Genomic DNA, 18,516 nt, shown 5'->3' with positions numbered 1-18,516 from the left:
AAAATAGAATTACCATATGACCCAGCAATCCCACTACTGGGCATATACCCAGAGAAAACCGTAATTCAAAAAGACACATGCACCCGAATGTTCATTGCAGCACTATGTACAATAGCCAGGTCATGGAAGCAACCTAAATGCCCATCAACAGACGAATGGATAAAGAAGTTGTGGTACATATATACAATGGAATATTACTCAGCCATAAAAAGGAACGAAATTGAGTCATTTGTTGAGACGTGGATGGATCTAGAGACTGTCATACAGAGTGAAGTAAGTCAGAAAGAGAAAAACAAATATCGTATATGAACGCATGTTATGTGGAACCTAGAAAAACAGTACAGATGAACAGGGTTGCAGGACAGAAGTTGAGATACAGATGTAGAGAACAAACGTATGGACACCAAGGGGGGAAAACTGCAGTGGGGTGGGGATGGTGGTGTGCTGAATTGGGCGATTGTGATTGACATGTATAAAGTGATGTGTATAAAATTGATGACTGATTAAAAAAAAAGTTGCACTGACAAAAAAAAAATAAAAATAAAGTAAAAAATTTTTTAAAAATCGAACAACACCTTCAACTGAATGTGACATTTGTAGAACACTCCACTCGTAACAGCAGAATACACATTTTTCTCAAGTGCATATAGAACACTTAGCAAGATAGACCATAACCTGGGTCATAAATCAAACTTTAATAAATTTCAAAGACTTGAAATTATAGAAAATATGCTCTCTGACCATAATGGAATTAAACCTGAAGTCAATGCCAAAAAGATAACAGTAAACTCTCCAGTCATTTGGAAATTAAACAACACACTCAAAAAGACTCCAAGGAAATTAGAATATATTTTGAACTTAACAAAGATGGAAATACAACATATCAGTCTTTGTGAGCTGCAGAAAAAGAAGTGCTGAGAGGAAAAATTATAGCATTAAATGCTTATTTTAGAAAAGAAGAAATGTCCCGAATTCATAATCTAAGATTCCAATTTAAGAAGCTAGAGAAAGAACAACATAAATCAAAATAAAGCAGAAGGAAGAAAATAATGAAGATAAGAGGATAAATCAATGAAATAAAAAATAAGTTCTTTTAAAAGATCAGTACACTGATAAACCTCTGGCAAGACTGACAAAGAATAGAGAAGACACAAATAACCAGTACCAGGGAGAAAGGGGGATGTTACTACAAACCTCATAGACATTATTAAAAAAAAAATAAGGAAATACTATGAACAACTCTAAGTGCATAAATTTGACAATTTATACGAAAATGAATAGTTCCTTGAAAGCCAGAAACTACCAAACCTCACCAAGATTAAATAGATAATGTGAATAGCCCTATAATTACTAGGGAAAGTTTAAAAAACCTTCTGAAAAAGAAATCTCCAGGTCCAAATGACTTCACTGGTGAATTTTGCTAAATGTTTAAAGAATAAATAACCATAAATAGACACTATCTTTTCCAGAGAATAGAAGAGGAGGGACTACTTTCTAACTCATTTTCTGAGGCCAGTATTACCCTGATATCAACACCAGGCAAAGACAGTAGAAATAAAGAAAACTAGAGGCCAATATCCGTGATGAACATAGATGCGAAAATCCTCAACAAAATTTTAGAAGGTTGAATCCAGTAATATATAAAAAGAATAATATGCCACCACCCAGGGCGGGGTTTATCCCAGGGATGCAAAAATCTATCATATTAATGTCTAAAGAAGAAAAACCATATGATCGTATCAACAAATGCAGAAAAAAAATTGATAAAATACATCCAAAATACTACTATGGGGCTTCCCTGGTGGCGCAGTGGTTAAGAATCCGCCTGCCAATGCAGGGGACACGGGTTTGAGCCCTGGTCCGGGAAGATCCCACATGCCACAGAGCAACTAAGCCCACGTGCCACAACTACTGAGCTTGCGCTCTAGATCCCACGAGCCACAACTACTGAGCCCACGCACCACAACAACTGAAGCCCGCACGCCTAGAGCCTGTGCTCCACAACAAGAGGAGCCACCGCAGTGAGAAGTCCGTGCACCTCAACGAAGAGTAGCCCCTGCTCGCCGCAACTAGAGAAAGCCCGTGTGCAGCAAGGAAGACCCAACTCAGCCAAAAGTAAATAAAAAATAAATTAAAAAAGTAAATAAAATAAAAAAACAAAATACTACTACTACTACTAATAAAAACTCTCAGCAAACTAGACTAGAGGAGAACTTACTCAACCTGAGAAAGGGCATCTACAAAAAATTCTGCAGCTAACATCATATTTACTGAAGAAAGACTGCATGCTTTTCTCCTAAGATTGGGAACAAGGCAATGATATCCACTCTTACTATTCCTATTCAACATAATGCCGGCAGTCTTAGTCAGTGCAATAAGGTAAGGAAAAGAAATTAAAATATACATATTGGAAAGGACAAAATAAAATTGTCTACTCACAGAAGACATGATTATATATCCAAAGAATCCCAGAGAAGTTATAGAGATACCCTTAGAACTAACAAGTGAGTTTAGCAAAGTCATCAGATACAAACACTAATCATACTTCCATAAATGAACAACTGGAAACAAAAAATTTAAATAATAATAACACAATAGCTCCAGAAAATGAAATACTTGGATATAAACCTAACAAAACATGTACAAGATCTGTATGCTTGGGACTTCCCTGGTGGTCCAGTGGATAAGACTCCACTTTTCCACTGCAGGGAGCAGGGGTTTGATCCCTGGTTGGGGAACTAAGATCCCACATGCTGCATGGTGTGGCCAAAAACAAAAACAAAACAAAACAAAAATCTGTATGCTGAAAACTACAAAATGCTGATGAAAGAAATCAAAGAAGACTTAAATAATTGGAAAGACATGCCATGTTCATGGGTTGGAAGATTCAAAATAGTAAAGATGCCAATTCTCTCCAAATTGTTCTACAGATTTAAAGCGATTCCAATTAAAATTGCTCCAGGATTTTTTTGTAGATATAGTCAAGCTGATTCTAAAATTTATATGGAAGGCCAAAGGAACTAAAAGAGCTAAAACAATTTTGAAAAAACAAAGTTGGAGAAATCACAGTACCCAATTTTAAGGCTAATTTATAGTGACAGAAATCAGATCAGTGGTTTCCTGGGGATGGGGGCAGGCATACAGAAGGACCAAGGGAAAGGATTACAAAGGGACACAGGGAAAGTCTTGGGGTAGAGGATAGATTCATTATCTTACTTGAGGCGTTGGTTTCATTAATGTGTATATATATGTCAAACTTATCAAATTGTACACTTTAAATATGTGTAGGTCAATTAAAACTCAATAAGGCTATTTTTAAAGTATTCTTTCCAAAGTGATACATTACATCTACTAGGTGGCAGTCGGAACCATAGATTTTGCCAAAATGTTTGATTCTTATCCTCCAGTAATATTTTAGTTTGTAAAATAACATACAGGAAGAGTAATACGAAGGTAGGTCGGCACTGCAGCATATTTTATAAGATTATGATGAAAATAAAAAGGAACGTAATCATAGCAAGTCATTACCAGACTACTATTTATTAGTGTTTTAAAGCTTTAGGTATAGTAAGTATGGAATGCAGAGTAAAGAACAAATATGGTCCCTTCCCCCTCCCCCAATTCCACCAGCAATTTGCAAAGAATCAAGAGGCTGGTTGACGGTTGAACACCTCTATATTTCTATAGCACTTTTGCAGAAGGCCTTATAGTATGTTATCAAAACCACCTGTCACCCCTTGTTAAAAATGCTCTATGTTTTAAAAATTGTAATTAAAAATTTAATCCTATTAATATCATTGCTTCATTTTTTTTTTGTAACTAGACTGAAATTTCAGCACCAGAATTTTCTAGTTGTCTTCTAAGAAGTCTCCTCCACTATGAAGGAAGGCCTGTCACTCATCCTGCATAGGGATAGGGAGGAATTCCTTTGACCCCCAGGCCAGTTATCTGTTAAAAAAAGAAAAGAGAGAAACTCTGATACAAGGTAATTCACAAATATTCTCCAAAAACATTTTTATGATTCACAATAATATATTTAGCCACCTATTATCCTTGTTTTGTTTCCTATAATAAAAAGGAACTATTTGATTAGGTATTTATGGTCCAACCCAATTATTCACATAGATAATAATTCAACTAGCAACCATTTACAACTAGGATTGAAAACTGAATTTATTCCTATCTTCTTCCCATCTGTTAAGAAAGGGGTTTGCGCCAGATGACTTCTACATTTCTTTTCAGCTCAAGAGATCTATAACTCTTATCAGTGTTTATTTCACTGCCAAAAAAAGTTAAGAACCTGAAAATATTCTTGCAACATCAAAACAATCAACTAATCTTATAAATGTGTTTCAAACACTGTTTTTCCAAGCCTATTCTACTGATTTATAGAATTTCAAATACCACTGAAGCAAAAAAATATTTTAAAGCACTGTACAAAGTGGGCTGAACACATTGTCCTGGACTTCAGGTCTAGAAAATCTCAATAAAATGTTTTTAAGTCTAGCATGATGAGCTTAAATGCCAAATACAATTGTGTTTGGGAAGTATGAAAAAGCACCAATCACTCAGTTACTTAACCGAAGATCTCCCACCTCACCCTCAAAATAAAAGAAATAGCCAGATCACCTTGAAAATTCCACCAGCTTCAGGTTGCTGCAGTAGACCCTCGGGGTCCATCCCATCCCGGGCACTGGTCACATACATTTCAGAGTAATCCTTCCCTCCGAAGCAGCATGAGGTTGTTTTAACAACAGGCAACTTCACAGTTCGGAGTCTTTTCCCTAGGTCACCAAATATTTCATTTAAAGTCTAGCTCTAGCAAATTTCCACCCACACAACTTTTCGGGACCCCTTGTGGAGCAATAGGAAAGTTCAAAGAAGATTTGGAGGTCAGACTTCGCCCAGGTATTTCACCTACCTTCCCTGACAATTTCTTCTGGGCAAAAAAGATTTACCTCTACAGGAAAAGGAGTTCTTACTATAACATTTTGGGCTATATCTTTGGCCTTTATTTCCAAAATCATCCAATTGAGACCTTTGAATATATCTCTATATAACTTTATTAGTGATGAAGTTTCTCTGGCCCCTAGTGTCTGGTGTTTCCTAGACATGGAGGGGGTTTTTCATTTTGCTGTGGGCCTACCTGTCTCAGGATCCAAACGGATCACTCTTCCTCCATTGTAACAGGCCACCCAGAGCTTCCCCTCAACATCAATACACATTCCATCAGGGATTTGTTCTTCTTTCTCCAGCTTGTAAACACTTCTGCGGTTGGCTATGGTTAAAAACAAACAAACAAACAGACAAACCAACCACACACACCCACCCCAAAACCACAGGCCCCTCAATACTGAGCGTCAAACAATGAGCAATCAAGTTGATTATAAATACTGATCACTTCTGCTTATCCAGTGTCTGGCAAATGGGTACCACAGGTGGGATGATTCAGGAGGATTCCTAACTCTAAAAATGTCCAAAAACATGAGTGGGCACCCCTCAACAAAGGATTTGTACTGTAGGATTTGGGGTGGACTCACTCCTTTTAGTTTGGGTACAGACACAGCTACCTAAGCTTTCAGAGGAGGAGAGAAAAAAGAAAGCAGAATTCTTAATAAAATAACAAAAGATCTTTTTGAGGGACCTGAACTGAAGCCCTGCATGCCCACCTCATATACACTTCAGTCTGTGGTTAGACCTTTGCTGTTTTACTTTCAAAAATGCCTACTTTGGGGAATTCCCTGGCTCTCCAGTGGTTAGGACTCCATGCTCTCACAGCCGAGGGCCCAGGTTCGAGCTGCCAACAATTCATGCACAAAAACTAACAAGGTGTATGAGTTCTGTTTCTGCCCAACTAAATGCTCCAAAATCACCTTATCTAAATATTAGAAGAGCTTGTTTCTGAAAAGAGGGGTATTCTGAAACCAACTGGACGGCCTTAAAGGGAATCATAATGTACAAAAAACAAGCATCAAAATCCAGAGGAACATTACACTACAAAATCCAGGTCATTACAGTAATCAGATTGAGGTATAAGGGAAAAAATGTTAAAACCATGTGTAAGTAAAGTGGGTAAAAACAGTCATGAAAAAGAGCACTACATATTTCAAAGCAAAACATCTGTGCTGGAATATTTTGCCTCTGATTAAATCTACATGAGACTCATGATTTTTTTCAAGTCATTTTTATGATTGGTTTTGCTCTTGTGGTCTGGCACCTTTCATGAAAGTTTCAAGCACTCCTTTTTAAATTCTTTCCAATAATTCCTTCCCTCCCAGTTTCCAACTATGGCTCATTTACATCCCGTTGGTGGAGTTGAACAATCTGCAACTACTTTTTTTACTTTTCCATTTTGAAAGGTTGTTAATTTGTCTTTAAGTACTTGCCTATAGTTAACTAAAGTACAAATAAGAAATATCAACCCCAAACTCTAATTTTCTGTTCTTTTGTCCCATTCTGCTGTATACTATTTGCCTTTAAGCACCAGCTGGTAAGACAGGATCCGTTTTACAGTGAGCCTCTTTCTAGTGATGGTTGCAAGAAAAAGGATTAAGGACCTAGCCATATTATGCCAACTGTGACCATATTTAGTTGTGCTGAGAGCCATGGCTTGACCGGCAGTAGAGTCGTCTGTGTAATCATTACAATATTGGAATCATAACATTAGGCAGTTCTTTGTTTGAAAAGTAAGGACCTTTTCAAGTGGGTTAAGGGCGAGGCAGCCTGCTAGTCATATGCATATGAAAAAAATACCAGCAATATTAAGAAAAATAATGAAAAAGTACATACAGATCTTTCCTGTCTGCAGGTCATAGTCAAAAGCATCCACGGAGTAGGACAGGCTATCGATGTAATAGAAGATTTTGTGGTCCAGAGACCAATCCAAACCATTGGAGATGTCCACCTGGTCAAAGTACTTTTCCACATGGTGGTCGGGAAAGAGGGAGTACAGGGACCCTTGGCGCCGCTCCAGAACTGCTGGAGCTGTTTCCTCAGCCATGGTACCTACAAAACCCAAAGAGCACGGAGCTCAGCTGCACAGCATCCCGCCCGTGCACTGCACCATCTTCTCTCACCAAGACTCCTTCCCCGTGATGAAATCAAGGAAATTATTATACAATCCCAATCTGGGTCCTATGGGTTTTCTTTTTTTTAATGACAACTACCTTGCTTATAATGCAAATTAAAACTACCTTGAGAGGTTCTGGTTCCAGACATCTGCACCAACCTCATTTTCTCACACTGAGCAAAACTCTAAGACCTGGACAAAATGCATGGCATAGCTATTTGACAAGCCTGCAATGTAAATTATCAGGCGGCTCAGAGAAGAACACAGAATTTGAAGTATCACCTAATTGGTGGCGAGTTCTTGAGTTCTCCATTTTATCCTCTAGTATGTCCTGGCCTGAACTCAACCCAGCCTGAAACTTGGAAGTGAGCACCATGGTGCAGGCAGAAAGAGGTCCGAGAGAAACCTCTAGATCTGGCACAAGGAGCAGAAAACACTCCTACGGCTCCGAGAGAGAGTGGAAGAAACCCCCTGCTTATCTTCTACTCCTTTTTCTCCATTTTCTCATGCACCAGCCCCCAGGCAATTCTGCAGTGAGGGTAGCAAAGGCAGAGAGTGGTCAGCAACAGGAAACTACAGGAATCAAAACTCTGAGGGAAGGCGACATTCCTCTCCATTTAGTGAAGCTGCAGGGACAAAAGGGCAGATCAAACACCGTTGCTTTCATGTTCTCTCTCTCTCTCTCCCCTCCTGCCACTTGGCCCTGGAGGCAGAACAGCCATAGAAGTGGGTGGTTTCTGACTGGAGGAATGAAAAGGAGCTACAGGAAGCTGGAAAGTACTAGAAGATAGTAAAGAGGGATGATGTTCAGAAATGCAACCCCATAAAGTTGTTTGTGATCTGCTGGGCTCATCTGTTTGTACACGCATGGATCTGATTCTAATTAGCATGCTAAAGATTTGGAGAACGGAGCTAATGGATAGAACTCCTTCTAGGGCTCAGACTGACCACTGAGTGGCGCACCTAATGGCACCTAATAGAAAGTAAGTTGGAACTTGTGATCTGAACCTAAATATACAGATTGCTTACTGAAACGAATACATCAACATTCTCCATAGGATTTAAACAAGACCCAGCATCTCATAAGGTAATAGTCAAAATGTCCAGGATACAATCCAAAGTTACTTGGCAACACAAAGAAGCATGAAAATCTCAAGTCGTATAGGAAAAAGAATCAAGAGGCAGACAGTGAGATGGCACAGATGTTGGAATTACTTGACAAAGACTAAAGCAACTCTTATAAAAATGCTCAAATGAATGATCTGCAGAGTCTTAAAACAAAACTCAATATAGCAGCAAAGGAGGAGAAGATATAAAGAATCCCCAAGTGAAAATTTTAGAACTGAAAAATAAAATTAATGAAATAAAAAACCCACTGGATGGACTCAATAGCAGAATAGAGATGATAGAGGAAAGAGTCAGTGTATCTGATGCTAGATCAAGAAATTATCCGATCTGATCAACAGAGAGAAAAAAAGACTGAAAAAAATATAGTGTTAAGGACCTGTGGGGCAACAACAAAAGAGCTAACACATGTGTCACTAGATTCCTAGAGAAGAGGACAAAGAATACAGGGCCAAAAAATATTTGAAGAAGTAATGGCTCAAAACTCTCCAAGTTTGGTGAAAAGCATAAAACTATATATTTGAGAAGCTGAGCAAACCCCAAACAGGATAAGCCCAAAGAAACCTATACCCAGACACATCATAATCAAATTTCTAAAAACTTAAGTTAAATAGGGACTTCCCTGGCAGTCCAGTGGATGGGACTCCATGCTTCCAATGCAGGGGGCACGGGTTTGATCCCTGGTCGGGGAACTAAGGTGCCACATGCCACGTGGCGTGGCCAAAAAAAAAAAAAAAAGAACAAACAAACAAAAACCCAAAAAACAAACAACCAAACTTAAGTTAAATAGAAATCCTTAAGATTAATGAAAGAAAAATGACATACATACAACATATAGGAGAATAATGATTTCAATGACCGTTGATTATTCATGAGAAACTGTGGAGGTCAGAAGAAAGTGATACATTTTTAATTTGTTGAAAGAAAAAAAACGTGTCAACCTAGAATTTTATATCAAGTGAAAATATCCTTAAAGAATGAAGGTGAAATAAAGACCTTCTCCTGTGAAGTAAAACTAAGAGAATTTATAGCCAGCAGACTTGCTCTAAAAGAATTGCTAAAGGAAGTTCTTCAGACAGAAGGGAAACAGCAAAAGGAAAAATACCAAAAGGAACAACAGGAATGAAGAAAGAGCAATAGAAATAGCATGTATATGAATAAATATAATAGACTATTCTTCCCTTTAGTTCCTTAAAATATTTCTGATGATCAAAAGCAAAAATTACATTTTCTGATGGGATTTTAAATCTATGTATATAAAGACAACTATGACATAAATGGGTGATTGTCAATTGAAGTGGTAAAATATTGGTTCTAGATAGACTGTGAAAAGTTAACTATACATTTGTAATCCATTCAGGAACCCTTAAAAAACTATACAGAGAGATATAGTGAAAAATCACAATAAGTAAATTAAAATTGAATTCTAAAAAATATTCAAATAACCTAAAAGAAGGCAGGAAAGGGGAAACAGAGTAACAAAAAAATACAGAGGGAAAGAAGAGAAAACAAATAATAAAATGGTGGATCTAAGTCAAAGCATATCAATAATTACATTAAATGTAAATAATCTAAACACATCAATTAAGATAATGTCAGAATAAATTGTTTGAAAATAGAACTATATGCTGTCTATAAGAAACTCACTTCAAATATAAGGATATATGTAGCTTAAAAGTAAAAGGATGGGAAAAGACCTATCCTATGCAAATATTAATTTTAAAAAACTGTAGAGGCTATGTTAGTATCAGACAAGATATACTTAGAGCAAAGAAAACTACCAGGGATAAATAGGAGTAACTACATACTGTGAAAATAGTCACTTGACTAAGGAGACATAATAATCCTAAATGTGCATGTGCTTAACAACAGAGCTTCAAAATACACAAGGCAAAAGTCAGAACTGAAAGGAGAAACACACTAATCCATAATTCTGGTTGGAGATGTCAGCATCCCTTTCTCCGTAATAGATCCAAGTAGATAGAAAATCAGCAAAGAAATAGAAGAACTGAATCCCATCAACCAAACTGGACCTAAGTGACACTTATAGAGAACACTCCATTCAACAACAGCAGAATACACATTCTTCTCATGTGCCCATGCAATATGCACTTAGACTTGAGTGTGATCTCAGAGGACAGAGCAGAATTTAACATAAGGAAGAAATTGGAAAGCTCATTTACTATAACATGCGCCATCTGAAAGAAGGGTGAGTTAGAGGAAAATGGACTGAAACTGGGAAGCCTGAACAGCAAGCCAGACCTCCCTCCCTGTTTTTTTTGCTATAGGGCAGTTGGGCTTGTTTCTATTATTTCTATTCCACCCCCACCCACCCCCTTCCCCCACTATCTGCCTCACAGAAAGAGATGCCTGGAACATGAATGTGGATCCCCCACTGCTTAGAAAGGGCTCTTCCTTAGTGGGAAAGAAACTGGAGCCCTGGTTTATCATCATCTAGTAGTGAGCCCAGACAGGTGAGACCTTGGGTGTTGGGACACCTTCAGGGTGCTACCCACCACTAAGAGACCCCCATCCAGACTATCAGATGACCCCACCCTTTTCTGGGCCAGGGACAGCTCTCAACACCTGCTGAAAGCTATAAACTCTCTCTAGAAAAAGTTTCTCAGGTGCTTCTGACAGATGCACATGACCAGTATGTATGCACACTGATGCCTACAGTTTTAAGGGGTCTCCAGAGGGCAAAGGTTAAGAATTGGGGACTCCAGGCTAAGAACTCAGGCCTCTGAGGGCATTTTAATTTTGTCTCACCAAGTGCCACAGAGCTGTAAACTTCTAGCCATAAGGGAGAGAGAAAATCAACTTCAACAGGAGGTAGAGTATCCAGTCATATTTCTTCATCCTGCAGAAATTACTGGCAGAAGGGCTTCCAATGGATTCTCATCTTTAATCTTTCAACCTGTCCTGGACTAGATCTGTGGTTGTGTAAAGTCCAGGAAGATGGGAAACAATCCACACCACCTGCTCAGATCTTACTTACCTTCCATGTTGAAAGTGAATGGAGGGACTTCCCTGGTGGTCCAGTGGCTAAGACTCCGTGCTCCCAATGCAGGGGCCCCGGGTTTGATCCCTGCTCAGGGAACTAGATCCCACATGCATGCCGCAACTAAGAGTTCACATGCTGCAACTAAAAGATCCTGCATGCCACAACTAAAGATCCTGCGTGCCGCAACAAAGACCCAGCGCAGTGAAAGAAAGAAGGAGAGAGAAAGAGAAAGGAAGAAAGAAAGAAAGAAAGAAAGAAAGAAAGAAAGAAAGAAAGAAAGAAAGAAAGAAAGAAAGAAAGAATGGAGCCAGGACAGCATGGCTGATGACGTGAGGGGCAGAGTGGGGAGGTGGAAACAGCAGGGATTTAGAAACAACTTTGGCTAACTATAGGGTTGTTAGGATGGGAGCTAAATGAGAACTAAATGTGAAATGCATTATTTAATTTCAAACTAGAGTTAAAATTCATTTAAATCTGTATATAAGTCATTCTGCAGCCATCATAATAAAGATGGCTTCAAGTGAGAATCATCAAGGAATGTAAAACCTAAGGAAGATATTTTGATGAGGACCAGGATATTTGCTTGGACTTAAAGTATCTCCGCATGTTGTAGCCAGCCTCTAAGATGACCCACAATGATCCCTGCCTCCCAGTATTCACACCCTTGTCTAGTCCCCTCCATAATTTTGTGACCAATAGCACATGGCAGAAGTGATGCTATGTCACTTCTGAGATTGGTTATAATAGGACTGTAGCTTCCATCTTGGGCTTTCTCTCTTTCTCTCTCTCTCTCTGCCTCTCATCACTGGCTCTGGGGGAAGCCATGTCCCGGGAAGTCCTATGGAGAGGCCCACGCAGTAAGGAAATGAAGCCTCCTGCCAACTGCCTGCCATGTGAGTGAGATTTGAAGCAGATCCTCCAGGCCGCTTCAGAGACTCCAGCTCCCTCCAAGGCTGTAGCCCCAGCCAACAGCTTGACTGCAACTTCAGGACATAGCCTTGAACCATCCAGCCAAGCCAGACCCAGGTTCTTGACCTTCAGAAACTATGTGAGATAATATATGTTGTTATTTTTTTTTAATTTTTTATTTTTATTTATGGCTGTGTTGGGTCTTCGTTTCTGTGCGAGGGCTTTCTCTAGTTGTGGCAAGCGGGGGCCACTCCTCATCGCGGTGCGCGGGCCTCTCACTGTCGCGGCCTCTCTTGTTGCAGAGCACAGGCTCCAGACGCGCAGGCTCAGTAACTGTGGCTCACGGGCCCATTTGCTCCACGGCATGTGGGATCTTCCCAGCCCAGGGCTCGAACCCGTGTCCCCTGCATTGGCAGGCAGATTCTCAACCACTGCGCCACCAGGGAAGCCCTGTTTGTTATTTTAAGCCACTAAATTTCAGGGTAATTTGTTACACAGCAATAGATCACTAACAGACCCCACAAACTGCTTATAAATTGCAATTTAAAAATAGTTAACTATGCAGCAGAGAAATCTAAGACATCAACTGGGTGATCAAAACTGACATCACCAATGAGGGACAGATGGTATCCAGATGGGATACCCCGAGAAGGACAGAACAGCACCTATGCAGTGATTCCAGCCATGAATATGTAGCATCAACCTAATCACAAGGAAACATTAGACAAACGCAAAAACATGAGGAATGTTCTGTTAAAAAAGAGGGGAGTTGGGTGAGATTGTAGTCTTCAAAAATGGCAATGTCATAAAAAGCAAAGAAAGGCTATGTTCCATTCCAGATGAAAGAAGATTAAAGAGAAATGACAACTAAATGCAGTACATAATCCTAGACTGGATTCTGTACTGGAGGGAAAGAATGCTATAAAGGACATTATTTGGCAAATTGACAAAACTGAAATATAGATAGTACATCATATAAAATTGTCATAATGTTAAACTTCCTTGAGTTGATTACTGTACTATGGTCATGTAAGAATATGTCATTTTGAGGGCTTCCCTGGTGGCACAGTGGTTGAGAATCTGCCTGCCAGTGCAGGGGACATGGGTTCGAGCCCTGGTCTGGGAAGATCCCACATGCCGTGGAGCGGCTGGGCCCGTGAGCCACAGCTACTGAGCCTGCGCTTCTGGAGCCTGTGCTCCGCAGCGGGAGAGGCCGCGATAGTGAGAGGCCCGCGCACTGTGGTGGGGAGTGGCCCCCGCTCGCCGCGGCTGGAGAAGGCCCTCGCACAGAAACAAAGACCCAACACAGCTAAAAATAAATAAATAAATTTATAAAAAAAAAAAAAGAATATGTCATTTTTTTCTTGGGAGATTCACACTGAAGTATTTTAGAGGTAAAGGCACATGATATATGCAACTTACTTCCAAATGATCCTGGAGAAAAATGTTTATGTATTGAGAGAGCAGTTGGAACAAAATGTTGACAATAGGTGAGTCTAGGTAAAGGCTATACAGGTGTTGTTTGTACTATTGTTACTTTTTTCTTCTGAAAGTTTGAAATTATTTCCAATTTAAACAGTAACCACAACACAACCTCTATCTTAAAACTCATTTAAACTACAAAAATACAATACAAATTTTAGTCTGCTAGAGACAGCAGTTGAAAGGGATATCTATGAAGTTTTTCTCATGGGATTTTTTTTTTTTTTGGATACAAGTGACTTAAGTAATAATAAAAGAAGAACCCAAGACCTGTTACGAATACTTCTTTTACTACTGCAGCTGTGAGGCTTTTGTAAGTCATATTCTGGTCTTCCCCAAAGCTCAGTAAGTAGGTGCTAAAGATAAACCATACCGGCAAAGTATCTCCCAGCGGGATCCACCTTCCCGTCATTGAATCGATTGTTTTTCTTGTCTTTATCTACTGTGGCCAAGACAACTGCTGACTGATCTTCCCAGTTCAAAGCACAGAACTTTGTTCCAACTGTGGCGACGTAGCCTCCTGACTGGCGAAGGGCCACAGAGCTGACTGGGGCATCTGCAGAGGTAAAAGCAGCAGTCAGAGGGCAGCCAGTAGTCACACTGTGTCCATCACGCCACCCGGCATCTCTAAGAGGTTGCAGCTCTTTTGGCAAGGGGAGTGCTCCCTCCTCTCTGTTGAATAGTGACGGTTACATAACCGAGTATATTCGTTGAGCATGAACTCCGTGTGCTGTTCCGGGCAGCATGGATGGAAAGATGAACGAAACCCAACTCCTCTGGAAGCTCCCAGTCTAGCGGGAGAAGCAGAGAAGTCAAACCACAGCGGCCGCCATACACTGGGGCAGGTGCCACAGCAAGTCCAGAGGAGAGGTTCCTAAGGGGGTGGTGTGTAAACCAGGGCAGTTGTCACAGAGCAAGCGATGCTCAGTTTGCCCGATCTTCAGGAAATGCAGGGACACAAACTGTGTTTAGTTCCAGGAACTGGGTTTTATGACATCTCTCTCTCCCTCAAGTACAGGGCTTGTCTTCTTTTTTTTTTAAATTAGGACTTGTCTTTTTAAAGGGACCCTATTTTGTATGTATTGAATTGAAAATTGTTTCTTAAATCCTTTTTGGAAGTAAGCATGATTAAAAAATAATAGAAATGTAGATGCAGTGATTTAAAAAATCACGTCTTCCTTATACTACTATATTTTGTATATTTAAATTTTAGGTTTTCTGGGTTTAACATTTTTCCACGTATAAGGAAACTTTTTTTTTTAAGTGGAGAGATTGATTACCATGGTGAGTACTCACAGGAAACAAATTGACAGACTTTATTGTGAAAACATTTCCTAAGCATCTATTCAGTGCAAGACGCTTGGTGCCCTGTGCAGAAGTTGATTCGAGCCGTGGAGGGTCCCAGGGAATGTGCAAGACACTAGTAGGAGCGTCATATCCTCATCAGGGATCCGAACCTGTGGCCTGAGGCTTCTGTTAGCTTTTAAGCTACTGTGGACACCACAAGCCCTTCCCAGGGTTTGGGGGTTTTTTTTGTTTGTTTTGTTTTTGTTTTGAAGATTAGGGGTAGGAATATATCCCTAATGTGTGCATACGGGGAAAGAGAGACTAGGGAAGGTGATGGGTCTCTCCCCCAAGTCTGATCACAGCGGGTCACAGTCATTTTGCCTCTAGCCACAGTCATGTCCGTGAGTGAATTAAAAGCTGTTCCCTCTCATCTGAAAAAAAAAAAGGTCCCCAGTTCTGGGTTGAGAGAGAGCATCCTGAGGTCACAGGAATTCCTGGTATCTCTTTCCCACGAACACAAGAATGAAAAGAAGAAACTTCTTTATCTCTAGTCAAGCCCATACCCTTGGGCCATAGAATGTGATAAACCCCTCCATGGGAAATCACAGGGCCATTAACAGAATCATACTCCAATGCACTCGAAATTCCTTTGTGAATCCTATTTTGAACAGTGAACAGAAAGTCCCGGTTAATGCTTTCTAAGTCCAAAAGCTCCTCTTTGCACAAAGAGGGCATATATCTGTTGTTATTATTATTATTATTTTTTGCAAATTAAGGCCTTGGCCTGACTCAAGGTAGATAACCTTTGCTGTGCCACAAACCAGGTCTCCAACTTTCACGGCTGTTAACTGAAGGTATTAAGGAAAGATCCTACCGTGACTCACCATCCAAAACACAATGGGGAATGTTGCCCGGCACCCGCAGGGGAAGAGGAAAGTATTGACCGTTCAGATTTTACTCCTGGGTCAAAGTGGGGGACACAGAAAGGATGACAATCCAACAGTTTTCAAGCATATTCAGTACGCTTTAACAAGAAGGTTCCGGAGGAATGACACATTAGGTGACCGCCCCTCCCCAGGGAAGAGATGGCTGTCTGGGCAGATCCAAGCCCATCCTTCATCCTTACCCACGGTCACTTGCTGCACTTGCTTGCTGAGCGAATCCCACCGGCAAACCGTTTTTGCAGGAATATCTACGAAGAGCAGAGAGTTGGATGCCTCCTCCCACACTGGAGACTCACCGCAGCGCCAGTTCTCCCGCAAAACACACTCAATCTTAGCGGAAGACATTGTCATGGGGGAGATTTACTGAAGACAACAGAGATAAAGTGAAATGTCATCGCATGGAGCAAATTCAGCAAAACACCTAAGACGCTGGTAAGATCCCAATACAGATTGAGTTTTTAAAATCAGAACTGGAAAGGCTGGACACACTTTCCCCAGATCAGAACAAAATATGCAATGTGGCAGGACGAGACAGATAAAAAAGAAGAAAGAGCTGATAGGCCATAACACAAGAGATCTTCAATCAACTTACCGGTGCTTTTTTTTTTTTTTTTCAAGGTTTCTCTTAAAAAGAGAGAGAAAAAAAGCAACACTCCAACATCCACACCTTGGCGCTAGTGACCCCCAGAGAGAGCTGGCTGCTTCTATAAGGCAAGGCTGCCTTTATGCCAGCACCCAAGTCCCCAAGGCGGGTCAGGGGGTGGGAAACTCCCTCATTGGTGGCCCTCTGGGCGTCCTTCTCCTGCTGCCCTTCCCATCCGTGCATGGTGTTGATTGCCTTCTCTGACGGCCCAAAGGCCAATCTTCCTGCTCTGCACTTTTCTGAACTGCATTTTTAGAAATGCAGTTCATCAGTGATAATACACTAAAGTAGAAATAACATCCATATTCTTTTTTTTTATTGAAGTATAGTTGATTTACAATGTTGTGTTAATTACTGCTGTACAGCAAAATGATTCAGTTATACATATATATATATATATGTATATACATTCTTTTTTTAATATATTCTTTTCCATTATGGTTTTTCATAAGATGTTGAATATAGTTCTCTGTGATGTACAGTAGGACCTTGTTGTTTATCCATTCTATATATAAAAGCTTACATCTGCTAATCCCAACCTCCCACTGCATCCCTCCCCCAGCCCCCTCCCCCTTGGCAACCACCAGTCTGTTCTCTATAACATCCATTTTCAAATTCAGACAATGGAAAGGGGGGAGAAAAGGACATCGTTGGGGCACCACTGTAGGAAATGACAGCCCCTCAGCTATTTCTTGCTGCCTAGGAAGGCACCATGCCAATTTGGCAAGGAGTCTTGAACTCCACAGGCAGGAACATTCTATTCTGGGACTTTAGGCCAGAGGCTGTGACCAGCGAACAGGTAGAAGAAAAAGAAAAATTATCAGAAAAGAAAAAATCCTTACTTAAGAAACCCACGTGGGAGAGGAAAGACAGACAACTTTCAAGAGCCTTCTCTCTTTCCCAGACTGCGTCCTGATGATGATCAAAACCGCCTGCGTCTTCACCCTTCTCCTTGACAATTATGTGATTTGGAGTCACTGGTCCCACACATGGATGGGCAAATTAATGATAGGGGAAAATAATCTTTGGTTTAATATTACCTTCGATAAACCGCTTTTTTTTTTTTTTAAAGAAACACAGCTCAAATCGTCCTCAAATGCTGCCTGCCAGCACTGTAGCATTTGCAGTCCTCACTGGCTGTTAAAAATTGGCAGAGGTTCTAAAGGCCTTCCGGCTGTCAATCTGAGATAAGGCCCAAGATCAGACGCGGGACTTTTGCAATCGCAGCTTTTAACCCCACGCTCCGTGGTGCAAGCCGGGGGGAGGGGATGTCTGGCAAATGTCCCTTTTCTGCTCGGGCCACCTGTGCGGGCGCGGGGCCCGGTACTGGCTGGCGGCGCGGCCGCGGCCTCGGGTGCCCCCGGGAAGCTGAAGGTTGCGCCCGCCTCCTCCCCAGCCCCGGCTGGCCGAGTGGGGCGCGCGCGGGGCGCGGGTCCCCGGGTGGTAGAGGGGGTCGGTCTCCTTTCAGCCGCACGGGTTTGGGGATGGGGCTGGCTGTCGCCAGATGTCCCCTCTCCAGAGAGGGGGCGGGGAGGCCGGCCTGAGCAGGGCACTCACCAGCCTGATGACTTGCAGGGGGCTCGGAGGTCAGGTGGCAGAGCAGGGCCCGCGGTGGAGAGTCACCCGGCCGGGGCTGTGGGTGGAAACCGATTCCCTCCACGCCTTCCCTCCTCCTCGGCAGGAAGAATCCAGCAGAGCCCGCCGGGGCAGGGAGGTGGGACAGAGGCTTGGAGCCCAGTGAACCTAAGCTTTGGAGTTTGGACGGATAGCTAAAGGTAATCTCTGACTTAACCAAAAAAAGTTATCCAAATGCCTCACTGAGAGACTGGGTCGAGGGTCCGGTTAAACACAAACAGGTTCAAAAGGAAAGTTCAAGCGGTTAAACAAATCCTATTTTCCTAGTGGAGAAGAGTCAACTGGAGGCCAACTCTTGCAAAATGTTTTTGGTGGGGCAAGAGGAGAGACTTTATTTGATGCTTAGTGAAATAAGTCAGACAGAGAAAGACAAATCCTGTGTGATATCACTTATAGATGGAATCTTAAAAATACAACA

At 41.2% G+C, this 18,516-nt stretch overlaps 1 protein-coding gene across 2 annotated transcripts; it reads right to left on the bottom strand.

The window, feature by feature from the left end:
• Window positions 1-3,521: 3,521 nt before the first annotated feature.
• RGN (regucalcin) lies at window positions 3,522-18,205 on the bottom strand. 2 transcript variants are annotated; one of them, XM_036839652.1, is made up of 7 exons: window positions 18,021-18,205; window positions 16,003-16,183; window positions 13,963-14,145; window positions 6,790-7,005; window positions 5,147-5,278; window positions 4,630-4,784; window positions 3,522-3,948 (listed from the first exon to the last, which is right to left on the bottom strand). In XM_036839652.1, the coding sequence occupies exons 2-7, from the start codon at window positions 16,169-16,171 to the stop codon at window positions 3,898-3,900; spliced, it is 906 nt and encodes a 301-aa protein (XP_036695547.1). In that variant the 5' UTR covers window positions 16,172-16,183; window positions 18,021-18,205; the 3' UTR covers window positions 3,522-3,897. The 2 variants fall into 2 exon arrangements, with proteins under 2 accessions (XP_036695547.1, XP_036695546.1); XM_036839651.1 differs by lacking the exon at window positions 18,021-18,205 and adding an exon at window positions 16,413-16,526.
• Window positions 18,206-18,516: the final 311 nt, after the last annotated feature.

This window comes from Balaenoptera musculus, chromosome X, assembly GCF_009873245.2.
Source record: "Balaenoptera musculus isolate JJ_BM4_2016_0621 chromosome X, mBalMus1.pri.v3, whole genome shotgun sequence".
Lineage (NCBI taxonomy): Eukaryota > Metazoa > Chordata > Mammalia > Artiodactyla > Balaenopteridae > Balaenoptera > Balaenoptera musculus.
This window is presented reverse-complemented; position numbering and strand designations above follow the sequence as displayed.

Excerpts from the sequence above, each read along its gene's own strand:
- RGN (XM_036839652.1), bottom strand. The coding sequence starts at position 16,171 with ATGACAATGTCTTCCGCTAAGATTGAGTGTGTTTTGCGGGAGAACTGG. Across the intron at positions 7,006-13,962 it reads CGCTGGGAGATACTTTGCCG|GTACCATGGCTGAGGAAACA; the intron begins GTATGGTTTATC and ends TGGGTTTTGTAG. Across the intron at positions 5,279-6,789 it reads CCTGCAGACAGGAAAGATCT|CCAACCGCAGAAGTGTTTAC; the intron begins GTATGTACTTTT and ends TTTTAACCATAG.